General features: G+C 38.4%; 1 protein-coding gene across 3 annotated transcripts in view; it reads left to right on the top strand.

Annotated features, from left to right (window-relative positions):
- Nucleotides 1–14,536, top strand: part of TRAPPC9 (trafficking protein particle complex subunit 9) — a 440,568-nt gene that overhangs the window by 5,990 nt on the left and 420,042 nt on the right. For 2 of the 3 annotated variants that reach the window (XM_021532473.4, XM_077781898.2), the window contains exons 3-6: nt 6,057–6,202; nt 8,241–8,369; nt 12,167–12,193; nt 13,363–13,484. In XM_021532473.4, the coding sequence (XP_021388148.1) occupies nt 6,057–6,202; nt 8,241–8,369; nt 12,167–12,193; nt 13,363–13,484 (424 nt within the window). The remainder of the gene's footprint in view (nt 1–6,056; nt 6,203–8,240; nt 8,370–12,166; nt 12,194–13,362; nt 13,485–14,536) is intronic. The other variant, XM_021532475.3, reaches the window with a different exon arrangement.

Genomic DNA, 14,536 nt, shown 5'->3' with positions numbered 1-14,536 from the left:
CTTTATATATAAACCTGATCATCTCCCTCACTCAGTTAGAAGACTTTCATTAGCTTGGATGCATGATAATTGCCATGGAAGTAAACTGATTGGCTTCTTTTAAGATGCAAAGTTCGTAAATTAGGAAGAGGAGTTATTATTTCAAATAGGGTAATTAATGGGAAAAGTGAGGATGATCTTTGTCTTTTGCAGGTTATTTGTGTAATGAGCAGGAGAAGCACATTCCCAGAGCTGACTGAGATGACAACATACACAAACTCACTGAAGTTTGTGTGCAGAAGAACTTTTTTTAGCTGGTAGAAAACTATATGTTTGAAACATAATGGGTTATGTCCTAAAATGAAAAGTTGTCCTGTTAAAGGGACATTGTAGGACTGAGAGGCTTGGTTTGATTCCTGGAGCATTCAGCCAAAAGGGATTTTGGCAAATTGATTTATTTTTTCTTTCTGTTTCTTCAGCTGTAAATTGGATAAAATATTTATGTGGTCACAGGACTGCTGAGGATAGTTGAAAAAGTTTCTGAAATCAGTTGCACTTGATAGTTACTTTTAGAGGGTGTGAGATTGATGGAGAACGATGGAAGCACATGTTCTCATGATGATAAAAACGTCCTACAAACTAAAAACTAGGAAACATCTGTGCCAGAAATACTGAAAATCCCATTTGTTTTAAGTTTTCTATTTTATTTCTGTTTTCAGCTAAAAATAAACATACTTAGGTGTGATTGTAAATCTACTTGGATAAGCTCATTTTAATGTTGTTTACATCAGTTTGTGTCTTAGGTTCTTTCTTTTTCAATACTGGCATCATTTAATGCTGTGGAGGGATGAGGCTGTAGGGCCCTTTTTATAGATGTGTCATAGCTGGGATTTGTGCACTGATTTATCAAAGTTGATGATCTCAGTATGTGTATGTGGCTGTTAATTTTCTTTCTGTTCTCTGTCCTTCTAATTTCTGTTTTGTTCCTTTCTGTTTTTTCCCCCCCTTCTTCTCTCATACTGCCCTGTGAGTTTGTTGTTGGGTCTAAAAAGGTAGGATGTGATTGTGTATCTTTGAAAATAGTTAGCTTTTTTCCCATGTCCTGCCTCTTCACTTCGCCTTCATTGCATATTCTAGTGTTGCTTTTTATTTTTATTTTTTCACCACACACAAAAATAATTGCTGCCTGGAGCCTCACCACTGCAGTTGCCCCCTTTTGGCGCATTTGGCAATTATATTTGGTAGCAATGCTGAGTTTTTTTGTAGGACACACATAGTCTGCTTAGGTGGCTGCTGGCCTCTGGAATTTGCTTTATTTTTTAAACTCCAAAGCCATGAAGCTGTTGCTGCCTGTGTTTGATTTCCAAATTCAAAAGTTCTGGCAGTTGATTCAGTGCCGTAGCCGTGTCTCTTGAAGTCTGGATAATGTTATGATTGGTGATATCTATAGCTCTGCATGCTAACTGGAATTAGTAGAACTTGATGGAAATTTTTGTTGGAGCATTTTGCATGAATACACTTTTGAGAATTGATTTTGCATGTTTCTTGTTTGTAAATTTAGCCAAATTTTGAGGATCCAGAAATTCCGTCAAACTTGTTTCTGGATGGTTTGCAGTGAAAATAAATTCTGTCTTGAACTACAACACTGTTGCACTAAATTTTCCATAATATTATCCTGGAATCCTAGAAAAGAGCTGGAGATGAAAGAATAAAGCACATATCCTATAGAGCAAAGAAGGCAGAAATGGAAATCAAGTAGTTCTTCATAGTTCCTGGAACTGATTTATTGTCCTCCACTTTGAAGTGGTAGCAGTGGTCAGTGGTCATGATTGTGGTGATTCCTCTGAATATAAGAGTGTGTTTGGTAGAGCATTAACCCAACTAACTTTAGAAAATTAGATTTTAAATTAGTTTTGTAGTCAGTGGAATTTTTCTGTGTGGTGAGGACCTTAAGAGGAGGTGACTGACACCAAGCAAGCATTCCATGGGTAGACCTGCAGGAAGTGGCACTGCCTTCCCTGGGGATGTTTCTGAGGGCATCACACTCAGGAAGGGGTTTGTATGGGGACACTTTGTGTCCTTCTTTGAAATTTAATGTTGTGAATTATCTTCTAGAGGAAAAATTAAAAGGAGCTGCTCTTGGCAGTAGGGTGCTGCAAGGAACTGGCCTAGAGAGAGGTTGTCCTCTTATCTAGAGGAAGTAGTTGTTAAATCACGTGGGTTTTCTGTCCCTAGATAGGTTAGGATTAAGCAGGAGAGAGCTGAAATATTTAAACAGTGTTTTAATAAAAAATAATTCAGAGAGAAGATATCTGTAAGCTTCTCACTTTCAGGATCTTCAGCTAAAGCTGTGAAGCAAAACTAGCTTGGTGTTAAAATGAGCAATCATTTTATACTGAGATATATATATATATATATATATATGATATAAATATGAATATATATGCAATAGGATTTTTTTCCCAATTAATTTGCACCCCAGGATGCATAGAAGGAACAATGAGTCCCTTGGACATGATTTTAAGGGCCTGATATTGTGGATACTGTTTTTTTCCCAAATGTCAAGTGAATTAAGTTTTGCTGTCTGTAGAGAGTGGGTTTAATTTCCATGAAGTCTTTGCCTTTTGTCTTTTTGGACATACTTGAAGTAATTGAATTCACTGTACTTAATTGTGACTGCCTAATAAAGACAGTTTATACATTTGTTTCGGACAAACTTACTCTATAATTAGTGAGAAGGTATTTTCCAAGAGGATGGCAATGACTTGCAGGGACTGTAGGAGGTGAATCCTATCTTGGCAATACCTTGAAGAGCCTAAAAATAGGTGTAGTGAATTCAGTTTTTGAATAATTAGTAATAAATTTATTCATCACCAGGAATAAATTATCCGTTTGTCTATAAATAAGGAGAGTTTCCCAAAGAACAGTGGTTTTATGAGCAATATTTATTGATGCCTGTGTGAATAAATGCTTTCAAACTTCAGATATATTGACATGGGCATAAATCAGCAGGAGAATTAGGTTAGTAAAGCTGGTGGTGAGGCTGTGTGATTGAAACTATTCTGGTATTAGGTCCTGATTTAGGAGTCAGGCATCATCTCTTTTCCTTTGCTGTATGACTCATATTTATGAACTTAATTATCTGCTAGCTGGAAAATCTGGAAGAATGTTTATAAAGTACAGTTTTGAGAGAATAAGAACTTTAATTTGTTCATAAAGATAAAGATTGCTTGAAAGCGTAGAGACGGAGTTGGAGGCAGTGGCATCTTTGAGAGGAATTATAGCTGTGAAGGAAACAGTGATTCTCCAATTCCACTATTTATGTAAAAAAAACAAACAAAAAAGTTAAAGCAATATAACATTTAAAATGTTTTTTTTTCATTCTGGAGTGCAGAGTAGGAAAATCTGATTTATAACCAATTTAAACTCTGCTGTGCAATGCTGATTCCAGATTACGACGGAACTTTTTGATGGAGTTATTTTTCTATAACTCAAAGTTTTCAAAGTTTAGACTGAAATCTTGGTAAGATTTGGTGCCCTTCCACAGTTCCTACAGAGCAGCTTTAGCTTTCACTTTGAATTTTCTTGCATTTTTGTTCTTAAAAGATCTATAAAATACATGCTTGTTGAAAAATAAAAGACAAATATTTCAATTCCTGATACATCTGAAAGATAGCAAACAACAGTTGTACTGAATTTCATTTAATGTCAAAACCTTTACATCAATTGTGAATATGGTGTGCTAGATCAGAAAAGTGCAAACATTTATATAGGAATTATTTGTAACTTTTTAGATGGAGAGGAGCAATTGGAGACCTATTGCTTGTCTCCTTTTATTATTTCTTTTTTTTTTGTAGACAATAACACTGGTTCTGATAGCTTCTCTCTTTAGTTTTTATTGTCTGTATTTCTAAATATCTTCTCTTTTTCAATTTCTGTCACCTATGCATATAAATCAGTTACTTTCTCTTCATCTGCTTTTTCCAAACTGACTGCAAGGAATACGACATTATTTTGTGGCTGCAAAGATTCTTCTCTGTGGTGTAAACTACCCAAGCCAAACTGATAGCCTTGATAAACCAGTGACATGGAATTGTTTGGTTTCTTGCCATTCCTCCTTCCTGCCTTCAAATCTAAAGGAAATAAATGAATGTCCTTATTCCTACCCTTACATTTCATATGTTCTGTGCCTCTCCTCCTTTTGTCATTTCTACATTACAGACTTCATGAAGACAGTTTGTTCAGATGCCTTATGGAGATTATTTCAGTGACATTTCAGTTTATCTCTAGGGTCCTCTGGGAAGTTCCCCACTTGAAAAAAAACCACCCCACTGCCCCAAACCTGGTTTCATTCCATAACATTGGCATTCCCCTTATATTCTGGTATCACTCCAGGGATAAGAGTTCATCATCTGCAGAGTGGGAGTAACCTTAGGGGTTTTTTTTGGGTTTCTTTTTTGTTTAAAGTTGCTAAGTTCAAATAGTGTCAGTAACTTTGTAAAAAATCACAGGCTGATTTGAGCTGGAACAAACCTTAAAGATCATCTTATTCCAGCCCCTCTGCCATGGACAGGACACCTTTCACTAGCCCAGGTTGCTCCAAGCCCCATCTAACCTGGCCTGGAACACTTCCAGGGATGGGGCAGCCACAGCTTCACTGGTCAACCTATTCAACTTAATTTAAATTAAATTAATTAAATTGAAAAAGTATCATGACATCTCCTAAAAGCTTAAAGTTTACAGGTGTGTCAATCCAAGATGGTTCTTTGTATTTTTACCAGATTCTTTGGACTTCATGTATACAACAAAGAGTGACATCTGCAGCAGTTCTTCTAATTAAAATTTCAGTTTTGATTGACTTTTATTTTAGTTTAAATTATCCAAAAAAATAAGAGTCTGTTTTTCCTTGGTGTGACGCATGGAAAGTAAACTTTCATACCTCTCTGGATGTACTTAGAAGACACTGTTAGAACAACAGGATCTACTATTGAAAACAACAATAGATAAATTAATAAAATATCTCAGTTGACATTTAAATGTCTTCCTCATAAAACAAGTTTATAATTATAGTGCAAGGGTGTTCTTGCCAGGGAGTGCTTTTATAGGAAGGAGAACAAGAGGATTGTTCGTGGACTTGGGAGAGCACAGTTGTTCTGAGCTGTCACTTCAATCATGAGGTGTTTTCCAAGTCCAGTGTGTCTTGCTTTGTATCTCTTATGTTTCTTTAGCTGAAACCTACTAAAAAAACAAACAAAATAGTAGGATTAGTGCCTTTGTCACACGGATTCATGCCCAAATTGCCTTTTCAGCTGTACCAAGGTGTCTGCTGAATATATTCAGTAGACTTTGTTCATTTGGGAAAAACACCATTTATTTTAACATGTAAAAAAGAGTAGGAGGAGAAACTCTGTCAGCTGTTGCCTGAAATGATGGTGCTTTTCCACTCATCATCCCTTTAAAAGAAGGGGCTGGGAGCAGGGGAGGTTTGTGAGGTCTGAGGGGGTTCTGGGCCCCCAATACCTTTGGGCTGTGTGTGGAGAGGTCCCAGCAGAGGAGACAGAGGCCCAGAGCAGGATTTTGGAAAGGTCACCTTTAATATGCTCAGAGCCAAAATGTGAGGGATTCCATGGGAAGCATCCATGGAGTTGTGGGATTTGTTCAAGAACAGCTTCCTGGAAGCACAGGAACAGGGAAAGGAAAAAGGCAGAACAAGAGACCACCTTGGCTTAACAATGAGCCTTTTGCTGAAGAGCAAAAAACCAGCATATCAGCTATTGACAGGCAGCCAAATACTCACTGTAGTCTGCAGGAGCCTTGCTTTGGAGGTTTTCAGGGCACGTGGCTCTAGCTGTGTAAATGCTGTGTAGCCAAAACATGTGATACATTGCTTTTTTCCCAATATATCCTCAAATTGTCGGTCCTTTTGCATATTACATTAGTTAGCATTCATGTTTGCTTAGAGGCAGAGAGTAAATCAATGTAGATCTGCTATTAGGGAGGAAAGAAAACTGACTTTTGTGTGTTGGCCCAGACCAGCCTTCCGTGGCAGTAACTGAAGTGCCCCTCTCATTTTGCAGACACTACAAGAAGCGCTGCCAGGGCCGGATGCGGAAGCACGTGGGGGATCTGTGTCTGCAGGCCGGAATGCTGCAGGACTCCTTGGTGCACTATCACATGGCAGTGGAGCTGCTGCGCTCTGTCAACGACTTCCTGTGGCTTGGAGGTAGGATCAGGTGCTGGTAGTTGTAAACCCAAGTAAATCAAACTATCCTCTGTAATTTCCGTAGGCATTGTGAAAGGTAGGAATGATTCTAGTGACCAAAATCTGGATTATTGGGTGTGAATAAGAATGAAGTTGAAGCAAAAGTTGGTTAATAAGACGTGAGAAAGGAATGGGTTTAGGAAAACCTAAACAGGATAAATTCATGTTACTGTAGTAAAGCATGTACTTAAAAAAACTTGTGTCTGATTTTTTAGTGATTCCTTGGAAAGTACTTGATTTTTATTCACTGGGTTGTATAGGTGTTTTAAAAATGTTTCCTATGGGTGTCCACTATGGACTGTTGGGAAAAGATTTTTGTCTTTACATCTCCCAAAGCCACAAATGTTAAATTTCCACTGACATAATTTCCTTTCATATAAGGTCCTAGGATTTGCTTTTTTTCCCTGCCTTTTTTCCATCCTTTCCTTCTTTTTTTTTTTTTTTTTGTTTTCATGCCTGTTTTTTGTTATTTATTGGCCATACAAATGATCTTTGAGCACAATTTCTGCTTCTCAGTTTCATACCCTTTCAGGACAGTGTCTTAGTTCTGCTTTTAGCTTTCTCATTCCACCTGGAAACCATTTATCTTTCTAATGGCCCTGTAGATTACATACCATGAAAACCTTAACACTTTTTGACCTCCCACTTCTTTCCTTCTGCAATTCCAAAAACTTAAATGGCTCAGGATTCCTCAAATTCTACTTAAAGACCTCCAGAGGACTCTTCCAATCCAAATAGTTTGATAAGTCTGTTAAGTCTGATATCCTGCTCTTATCATGTCCAGTTACATCAGGTTGTTCAGGGACCTGTCCAGTTGAATTTCAGTTATATTTAATGATGGAAGTTTTGCTGTCTTTGAGCAACCTCTTTTAAAATTTTGCTGTTTTTTTTAAACACCAAAATTTTTGGTGTTTTAAAGGCAGCAAGAACACCAGCCTTCAGCCTCTTGCTCTGTAAGGCTGAGCAAACCCAGTTCTCTCGCTTCTCACATACCAGGAACTCCAGTCCCCCGACCCTTCTGATGGCCTCCCACCAGCCTTGCTTTGGGATGAGGCTCCTGCCAGCCCCTGTCTCCAGCCTGGCAAGTTCTCTCTGCATTGAAGCCCTGCCCTTCTGTTCCCTCCAGTTTGGTGTCACCCAGGAAGTTTCTGGGTGTGCTCTATGCAATCATCCAGGCAGTTAATGAAGGCATGAGTATTGTCCCCCTGAGGACACCACTGCTCACAGGCAGCCATGTGGCTCATCACAAGCCTTTGAGTCTGGCTGCCCAGCTGATTTTCCACCTACTTTATAGGCCAGTTATCCCAGTCTTCCCAATTTGGCTACAAGCATTTTGTGGGAGACCTTGTCCAAAGATGTTTTGAAAGCCAAAATACGCAACATCCACTGCTGTTCCTTTGTTCACTGAACTTAGCATCTCCTCACAGGGGGCAGTGAGGTTGCCAAAGGCTGATTTATCCTCAATAAATGGATGTGAGCTGTTCACAGACACCTTCTTTCACTTTTTGTGCTTCCAGCAGGATTTCTTTGTAGCCTCTCCAGGGAGCTGATGTTGATCTATCTGTGCTGGTACTTCCTTCTCAAAGAAGATGATTTTTCCATTTTCCCAGCCACTAGAAACCTCCCCCAGTGAGCATGAACCTGTTGGAAGTGATGAGAGAGTGGTCTTACCTTGGTCAGCTCTCTTGGCATCTTATCTGGTTTTGTGGAATTGCATCCAGTTGGATTAAATGCTTTTCATGTGAGCTTCCTCTGCTGTGACAAGTTCTTGCTCCTGCGGATTCTCAGTGGGTTGAGGCAATGGGGGCTCTGAGGGTGAACACTAGAGATGAAAAACACATCTCAGAATTTTCCATGGTCTTTGTCATTAGACCTCTAATTTCAGGCACATTTTTGTTTGTGTAAATGGACTTTACCACAGGATACTTCACTTCTTGCAAATGTTTCTATTAATCTGTTGGCTTTTTTTTTTTGTTTTGTTTTTTTGTTTTTTCTGCAGCTGCCCTTGAGGGGCTGTGCTCAGCATCTGTCATCTATCACTACCCAGGTGGCACTGGGGGTAAAGTTGGGTCTCGCAGGGCTCAAGGAGGTTCTCTTTCTGCTGAGGCAGGCAACAGGCACAGGCCAGGTAAGCATGGCATTTCAGTTTTATTCTGTTTGCACCACTAAGCATCTGAAAACTTCTCTCTGTGTCCTAACTCTGTAAAATTATACAGATGACAGCATTGATCGGAGGAGGGAGGTTTGGGGAAGCATTTGTTGTTTTGGTGGTTTTTTTTAGATTTTTGCAATTATTTTTCTGTTTTGGTGTTAATATCAACACATGTGCTTTGCATAGAATTGCAAAGCTTTTGATTTCTTCACCTGATTGTCAGTAGTGTCTGTGATAGTTTGAATAATTTTGCTGGAGGAGATGCAGGCAGTTTTCATAAAATATGATCTGGCAGAGTTGCATGTATTCAAAAGAATTAAGCTGGGTACATTTTATTCAGAGTTTTTTTGCTATTCTAAAGTCAGTGAGTAACAGATTTTTTTTTTTAAATGAAGTGCCACATAATTTTTAAGATTTAATATACTTTTTCTAAACTCTTGGACTGTAAAAGAGGTGGCTGAGGAGAAATATGAGAGCAATCTGTAATACAATGAATATTGTGGGAAAGGATGGGTAGGGCTCAAAGGTTCAGTGTTTCTTTTAAGAGAAGAACTGGAGGACATCAAGCAGAGCTTAGCAGATGGAGAAGATGATGAAAGGAGTTGCTGTTTATCCAGCCTACAGGTATGACATGGAACTCCTTGTCATTCAGAGTTACCAGATCTGGTGGTGTGTGTGAGAGGCAAGGCTGCTGCAGCTCCATGGCTCCAGGTCCAGGCCAACAGGAGGCTGGGCAGGAATTCCCATCGGGCCTGGAGAACACACAGGGAACACACACAGCCTCAGTTGAGCTGGCCACTGCACCTCAACCCACAAGGCTTGAGACTCAGCCCATTCCAGTTGTTGGTGCTTAGACCAGCACACAAACATGCACTCCCCTCTGTTTTTCTGTGCTTGTTCCCTAAACTGCCTCAGTCCCTCCTTCTCCTTGTCTTTGACTCATCCCCGACACCCCAGAAGGAATCTTGTACAATCCCAGGGTGTTCTTTCCCTACAGTGAGCCCCATATTCCTCTAGGGAGTGACCTCCCAGTCTGTCTGTAAGGGGATCCAGAGAGCTGCTGCGGCTTCACCCCCACAGCTCTGTTTGCTCTGATTTGGTTGTTGAGGGTCACTGATCCTCTCCATTCCTTTGTGGTTGTGCAGATGAGCCTGTCACATAACCTGACACTTGTCACATGGTGTTACAGCTCCTGAAAAGTTCTGTGGCTTTCAGGAGAGGCTGGGCTGGGGTAGGAAAATGGAAATACATTGATTAATGTGAGCTACACAGGCCTTTGGGCTAAGCCAGCACAGCTGCTGCTGTGTATGCATTCACTCAGGACTGAAACATAGCTGGGTTTAAGTGCTGGTGTTAAGTTCTTTTGTGTGCAGTGTGGTTAAAATGAATTCCTTAATCTAAAAGAGGCAACCATCCATCTTTATTATTTATAAGTCACAATCTAGTAAACACTTGCTTTGTATTACCTTTATTATGAACTGTGTGTATGGAAATCAGATAACTGTGATTGTAGAATTACCTTATTTCAGGACAGAATACTAATTTTTATACAATACCTAGTAATTAAAATCTATGCATTTGGTCCTATGACCTATGAATGCATTTTACATTGGCTGTTACCATTTCACCTGATTAGTGACCTTTATATATTTTTAAATGAATACTTAGTAGGAGATGTTGCAATCTGTTTGTTTGTTGTAGGTACTTCTGGTTACTAAAGAAGGTAACAAGTCACAGCTATCAGAATAATTGAATATATTTTGGGAATATTATTGCTGGGTCTCTATTTAAGTTGTGTTCTATTTTAAAGTCCAATTTGCAAACTCGTTAGTGTAGTTGTATTTTAAAAATATTTTAGTTTCATATGACAAGATTTTTCAAAGGACTTTTCTGTGAAGAAAAATTGACAGATTTTTTTGTCATCCTTTGCAGACATTGCAGACAAAAATATTACTTTGTGGCCCATTAGATACTGTTCCCTAACTCTAGTTATGATCTCTGTGTTTTGAGGTGTGAATTGCTGCGCTCCCTCTGGCCAAACAGCTGTTGCTGTGGTGTCATTTTCTTACGAAGTTTTCTGAAAGTTTCTTTTTATTACCTATTCCTTACTCTGCAGTGCCTTTCATATGAAATCCTTTCAAACTGCACCTTTGGTTATAGTCTTTTTGGCTGTAATTGATTTTGTGAAGACAGTGCTTAATTTATGGAACAAATTCCACTGTACCTTTCTGTGGGATAAAGCCAGGGGAAAAAAGGGATTACAAATTCTGCACAAATCAAGAAATAACACACTTGGAACTGAAATTTGTGCCTGATTTTGAGGCATATAGATGTGAGAGTTACCTTTAATGCTTCCTCTTGTACCTGGAATTGCACCTCTTCTTGTGTCTGTACTTAAGCCTTCACAGGATGAAGCTTCCTGCCCAGATCCAGCCAAGAGAAACATCTTCCTCTGGAATCCCTTGTGATTTCCATCATTTGGCATTTTTAGGCTACAGCACTGGACCTGGCTCCTCAGCAAATGAGGTGTCTGCTTTATGTAGAAACATCTTTGAAAAGAAAGCTCCAAAATACAAATGAGCTTGCGCTCTGTCCTGTTGCTGCCCATCCCTGGAAGTGTTCAGGGTCAGGTTGGATGGGTTTTTGAGCAGTCTGCTCTAGTGGAAGGTGCACATGCACAGGGGATTGGAACTTGATGGTCTTTAAGGTCCCTTCCCAAGCCATTCTGTGGTATCTGCCATCTCAGGTATCTGAACCCCTTTGTTTGTATGGGGACAGGTTTAGGCTGTGTCCCCTGGAATTCCTGGATGTGTCTCTGCAGCCTTCAGTGTGCAGGAAGATTCTGAGTTGCTCAGTTCTTCCTGGCCAGGAAATCTGGATGTGGTCTGTCAGTTGTGGGATTTGTATGTCAAACAAGATGAGTCTGGATTGCTTTATGCTTAGCACTGGCTGTTTTGGATTTCTCCACTGGATTTTATTTGTTGGGAGCTCTAAGATGTTGATTTTGTTAATTTTCCTCTTTCCTCAGGCAGAATTATGACACATGAGTGAAGTGTTGGTGTATGTTTGGATCTAGATCTAAATCTCTGCTTCACTTGTCTGGAATCTGAGCAAGTCAGCTGAAGGGAGGGTCTGTCTTGATGAAATAATCGTTTTTGACTGCTTAACCCTTGATAGGAGCAATTTTCTTGCCATGTTTAACCAAAGTTTAGGGCAACAAGGTGTCCATACCTGGTAATCCAACACTGCAGTACTCTTGGCAGCTCTTACATGGACAGTCTGGCTTATTAGGTTGACATGACTCAATTATTTAGAAAATTGGATGGAGAGAAATTAATGACAATTAAATGGGATAACATTAATTGGAAATTTTATTCTAGAGTATTGGGTAGATTAAATGAGCTCCCACAAGAAGATTTAAGTACTGCAGGTCCTGGCATTAATACTAAGTGGACTGTAATGGAAACTTGCTAACCAAAATGATAAAGATAAAGGAAAGAGGATGTGGCTTTAAATTATACACTGAAAATTCTGAAATTCTTCTTAGTGTGTCTTAGAACTCATTACAAATTTATAGACTTTTATTTATTAACAAAATAAAATTTAACATATGGGGACTACTTGAATTTTAATTGGTAGTCCTTCACAACAGCAGCGATAATCCTGATGAATCTGATGATTTTGTTCAAGCCTGATGTTATAAAACATTATAAGAACTTATTTTGCTGGCTCTATTTAAGGCTGAAAAAAATCATTTTTGTTCCTCCTTTTAGGGGCACAAGAAGTTCTCATTGATCCAGGTACATTATTTTCCTGCATGTTTCCAAAGTATTTTCTTGTATTACTCGATGTGTTTTGCAATTGTATAGATAGTTATTGCCCCTTGCCAAAATTAGTAGTGATCCCTGCTGCTTCAGATTTTGGCTATAAATCTTGAGAAATTACAGAGACTGAAGGGTAACTGGCACAAAATAAATGCTGTAGTTCCATGATTGTATCTCAATAAATTCTAATCAACAGGATTTCTTTCCATGAATAGTGAGGATTTTAAAATATTTTTGAAGTGACCAACCTGAATGGTCATATGTGGTTCTGTAGTGTCATGGTGCTCCCTCAGTCGTCATGAACAAACATCTTTCATTTCCATAAATGTACTCTTAATATCCAGATGTACTTGGTCTGATTCCCTAAGGTTAATAAATATATTAAAAAAGTTGCCTTAGCATTTAAGTATGCAAAAAAACTTTCTGCTCCCTCAGTAAATTTAGGAATGCCTTTCACAGTAGTTTTTAACTGTCTGTTGGCAGTTAGGGCCAGCTCTGAAACAAAGAGATTTTTTTGCCATTTTTGCATAGAAACCTATTGGAGAAATCAGTTAGTCTATAATCCTAAATAAATTACAGTATAATGCTACGGATTAAGTAATATGTAAGAAAGTATCAAGCCTTGCCAAACCTTTGATATGTTTCCACTTCTATGATGTTAACTCCAATAAAATCAAATTCCTAAAATAAAATTTTCATGTTCTTTCTAATACCCCAGATTTCCTTGGCATCTATTTCAAATTCCTATCCCTTATATAGACCCTTTCTGTCTCTTGCCTTCTTTCTTATATAAGAAAACCAATTTCTTACTGTTTTGTCTGAGCCTTTTTTTTTCTTATTTTTTGAGAAACGCGATTTTAAAGTAGAAGGAATAATTCAAAGATTAAAACTGTCTATTCAGATGTGGCCATAATATAATTTTAGCAATCTATATTTTATTCATGGTCTAAGCATTCAGATAAGGGCTAAAAATCATGAATATATTTGTATTTTACTAAGTGAAAGATTATTTAATTTCTTTCTAGGTAGGGCAAATGTACCTTGTGTATTCTGTATCAAATCTACAGCATACTCTAGCTTGCTTTTTAGATATTTAGCATTTGCCAAGAGTCCTTGTGCTCATTTCTGACCCTGTTCTGTTCTAGGTGCTCTGACTTCCAATGGGATAAATGCAGATACCAGTGGTGAGATAGGACGTGCCAAGAACTGCCTGAGTCCTGAAGACATCATAGAAAAATATAAAGAAGCCATTTCTTACTATGGCAAGGTAATCCTCGTTATTTTTAACTAAACACCTTAAGGTGTTTACCTTTTCAACAGTGAACTGCTGAGGCTTTGGTTTTTGAGGATCTTTTAAAGCATGGCAGTGAGGTTTGTAAAACAGATTCCAGCTCTACTGAACCAGTTTTAAGGTTTTTATGCAAATGCTCAGAGTCTGAGATGGAAAAGGAGCTTAATGTCTGCAATCATAATAAGAAAAAGAATTGTTTTTTACTGTGAAAATAGTAGCTCAATGTCCACATCAACACTAAAGATAATCTTAATTGTACTGCAGTGGAGTTATTTAATCACTTTTTAATTTCGGGTATTTCTCTTGTTCAATAAAGTATCTTTAGACTAAGCTTATGAATATTTATTACAGGCATTTTCATGTCCATGTTGAAGGGTGACTCTCCAAGTGAAACAATTTCAATTGTGTGCATGAGTTAATTTATCATCAGGAGCAATGAAAGGTGATAGTTCTGGGCACAGTGTCAGATAAATGAGAATCCATCAGTAAAACAATAACTGTCAAGGATGCATTCAGCTTTTTAATGTTACCTTAAGGGTATGTTGCTCATGTAGAAAGGGTGTGATATCTCTAGGAGTATAAAATTATTTGACTTAGATGGGCTTAAGGCAGGATATTTATATTTTGATTATTTATAATATGCACTGTGCTCTCAGCAAGTAATAACTGTGCTTCACTGCAGCTTCATTGAAATAACAAAGGGGTTTGTGTCAGGACTGATTTATAACCCTTCAAGACAAGCACAGTTACCTCCTGTCTGTTCCAGACATACAGAGTAACTCGCTCTAATGCTGAGGAAGCAGCACTTTCTGTATATTTTTTATGTTCTCACTCAGCTGAAAAAACTTTGGTAGCACCTTCTAAAATAGATTCAATCTCCACTGATTTGCTTTTGCTAATATAAATGCACGAGAGAAATACGAGACAGCTTTGCTGGCGTAACTCTTGCATTTTGTTATTGAACTTTCTTTCCCCCATTAGTTTTCAAATACAAATACCTGAAGAGAGCTTAACTTCAGCAGAAGGTG

This window comes from Lonchura striata, chromosome 2 (genome assembly GCF_050655825.1).
Source record: "Lonchura striata isolate lonStrDom1 chromosome 2, ASM5065582v1, whole genome shotgun sequence".
In the NCBI taxonomy this organism is placed as follows: Eukaryota; Metazoa; Chordata; class Aves; order Passeriformes; family Estrildidae; genus Lonchura; species Lonchura striata.
This window is presented reverse-complemented; position numbering and strand designations above follow the sequence as displayed.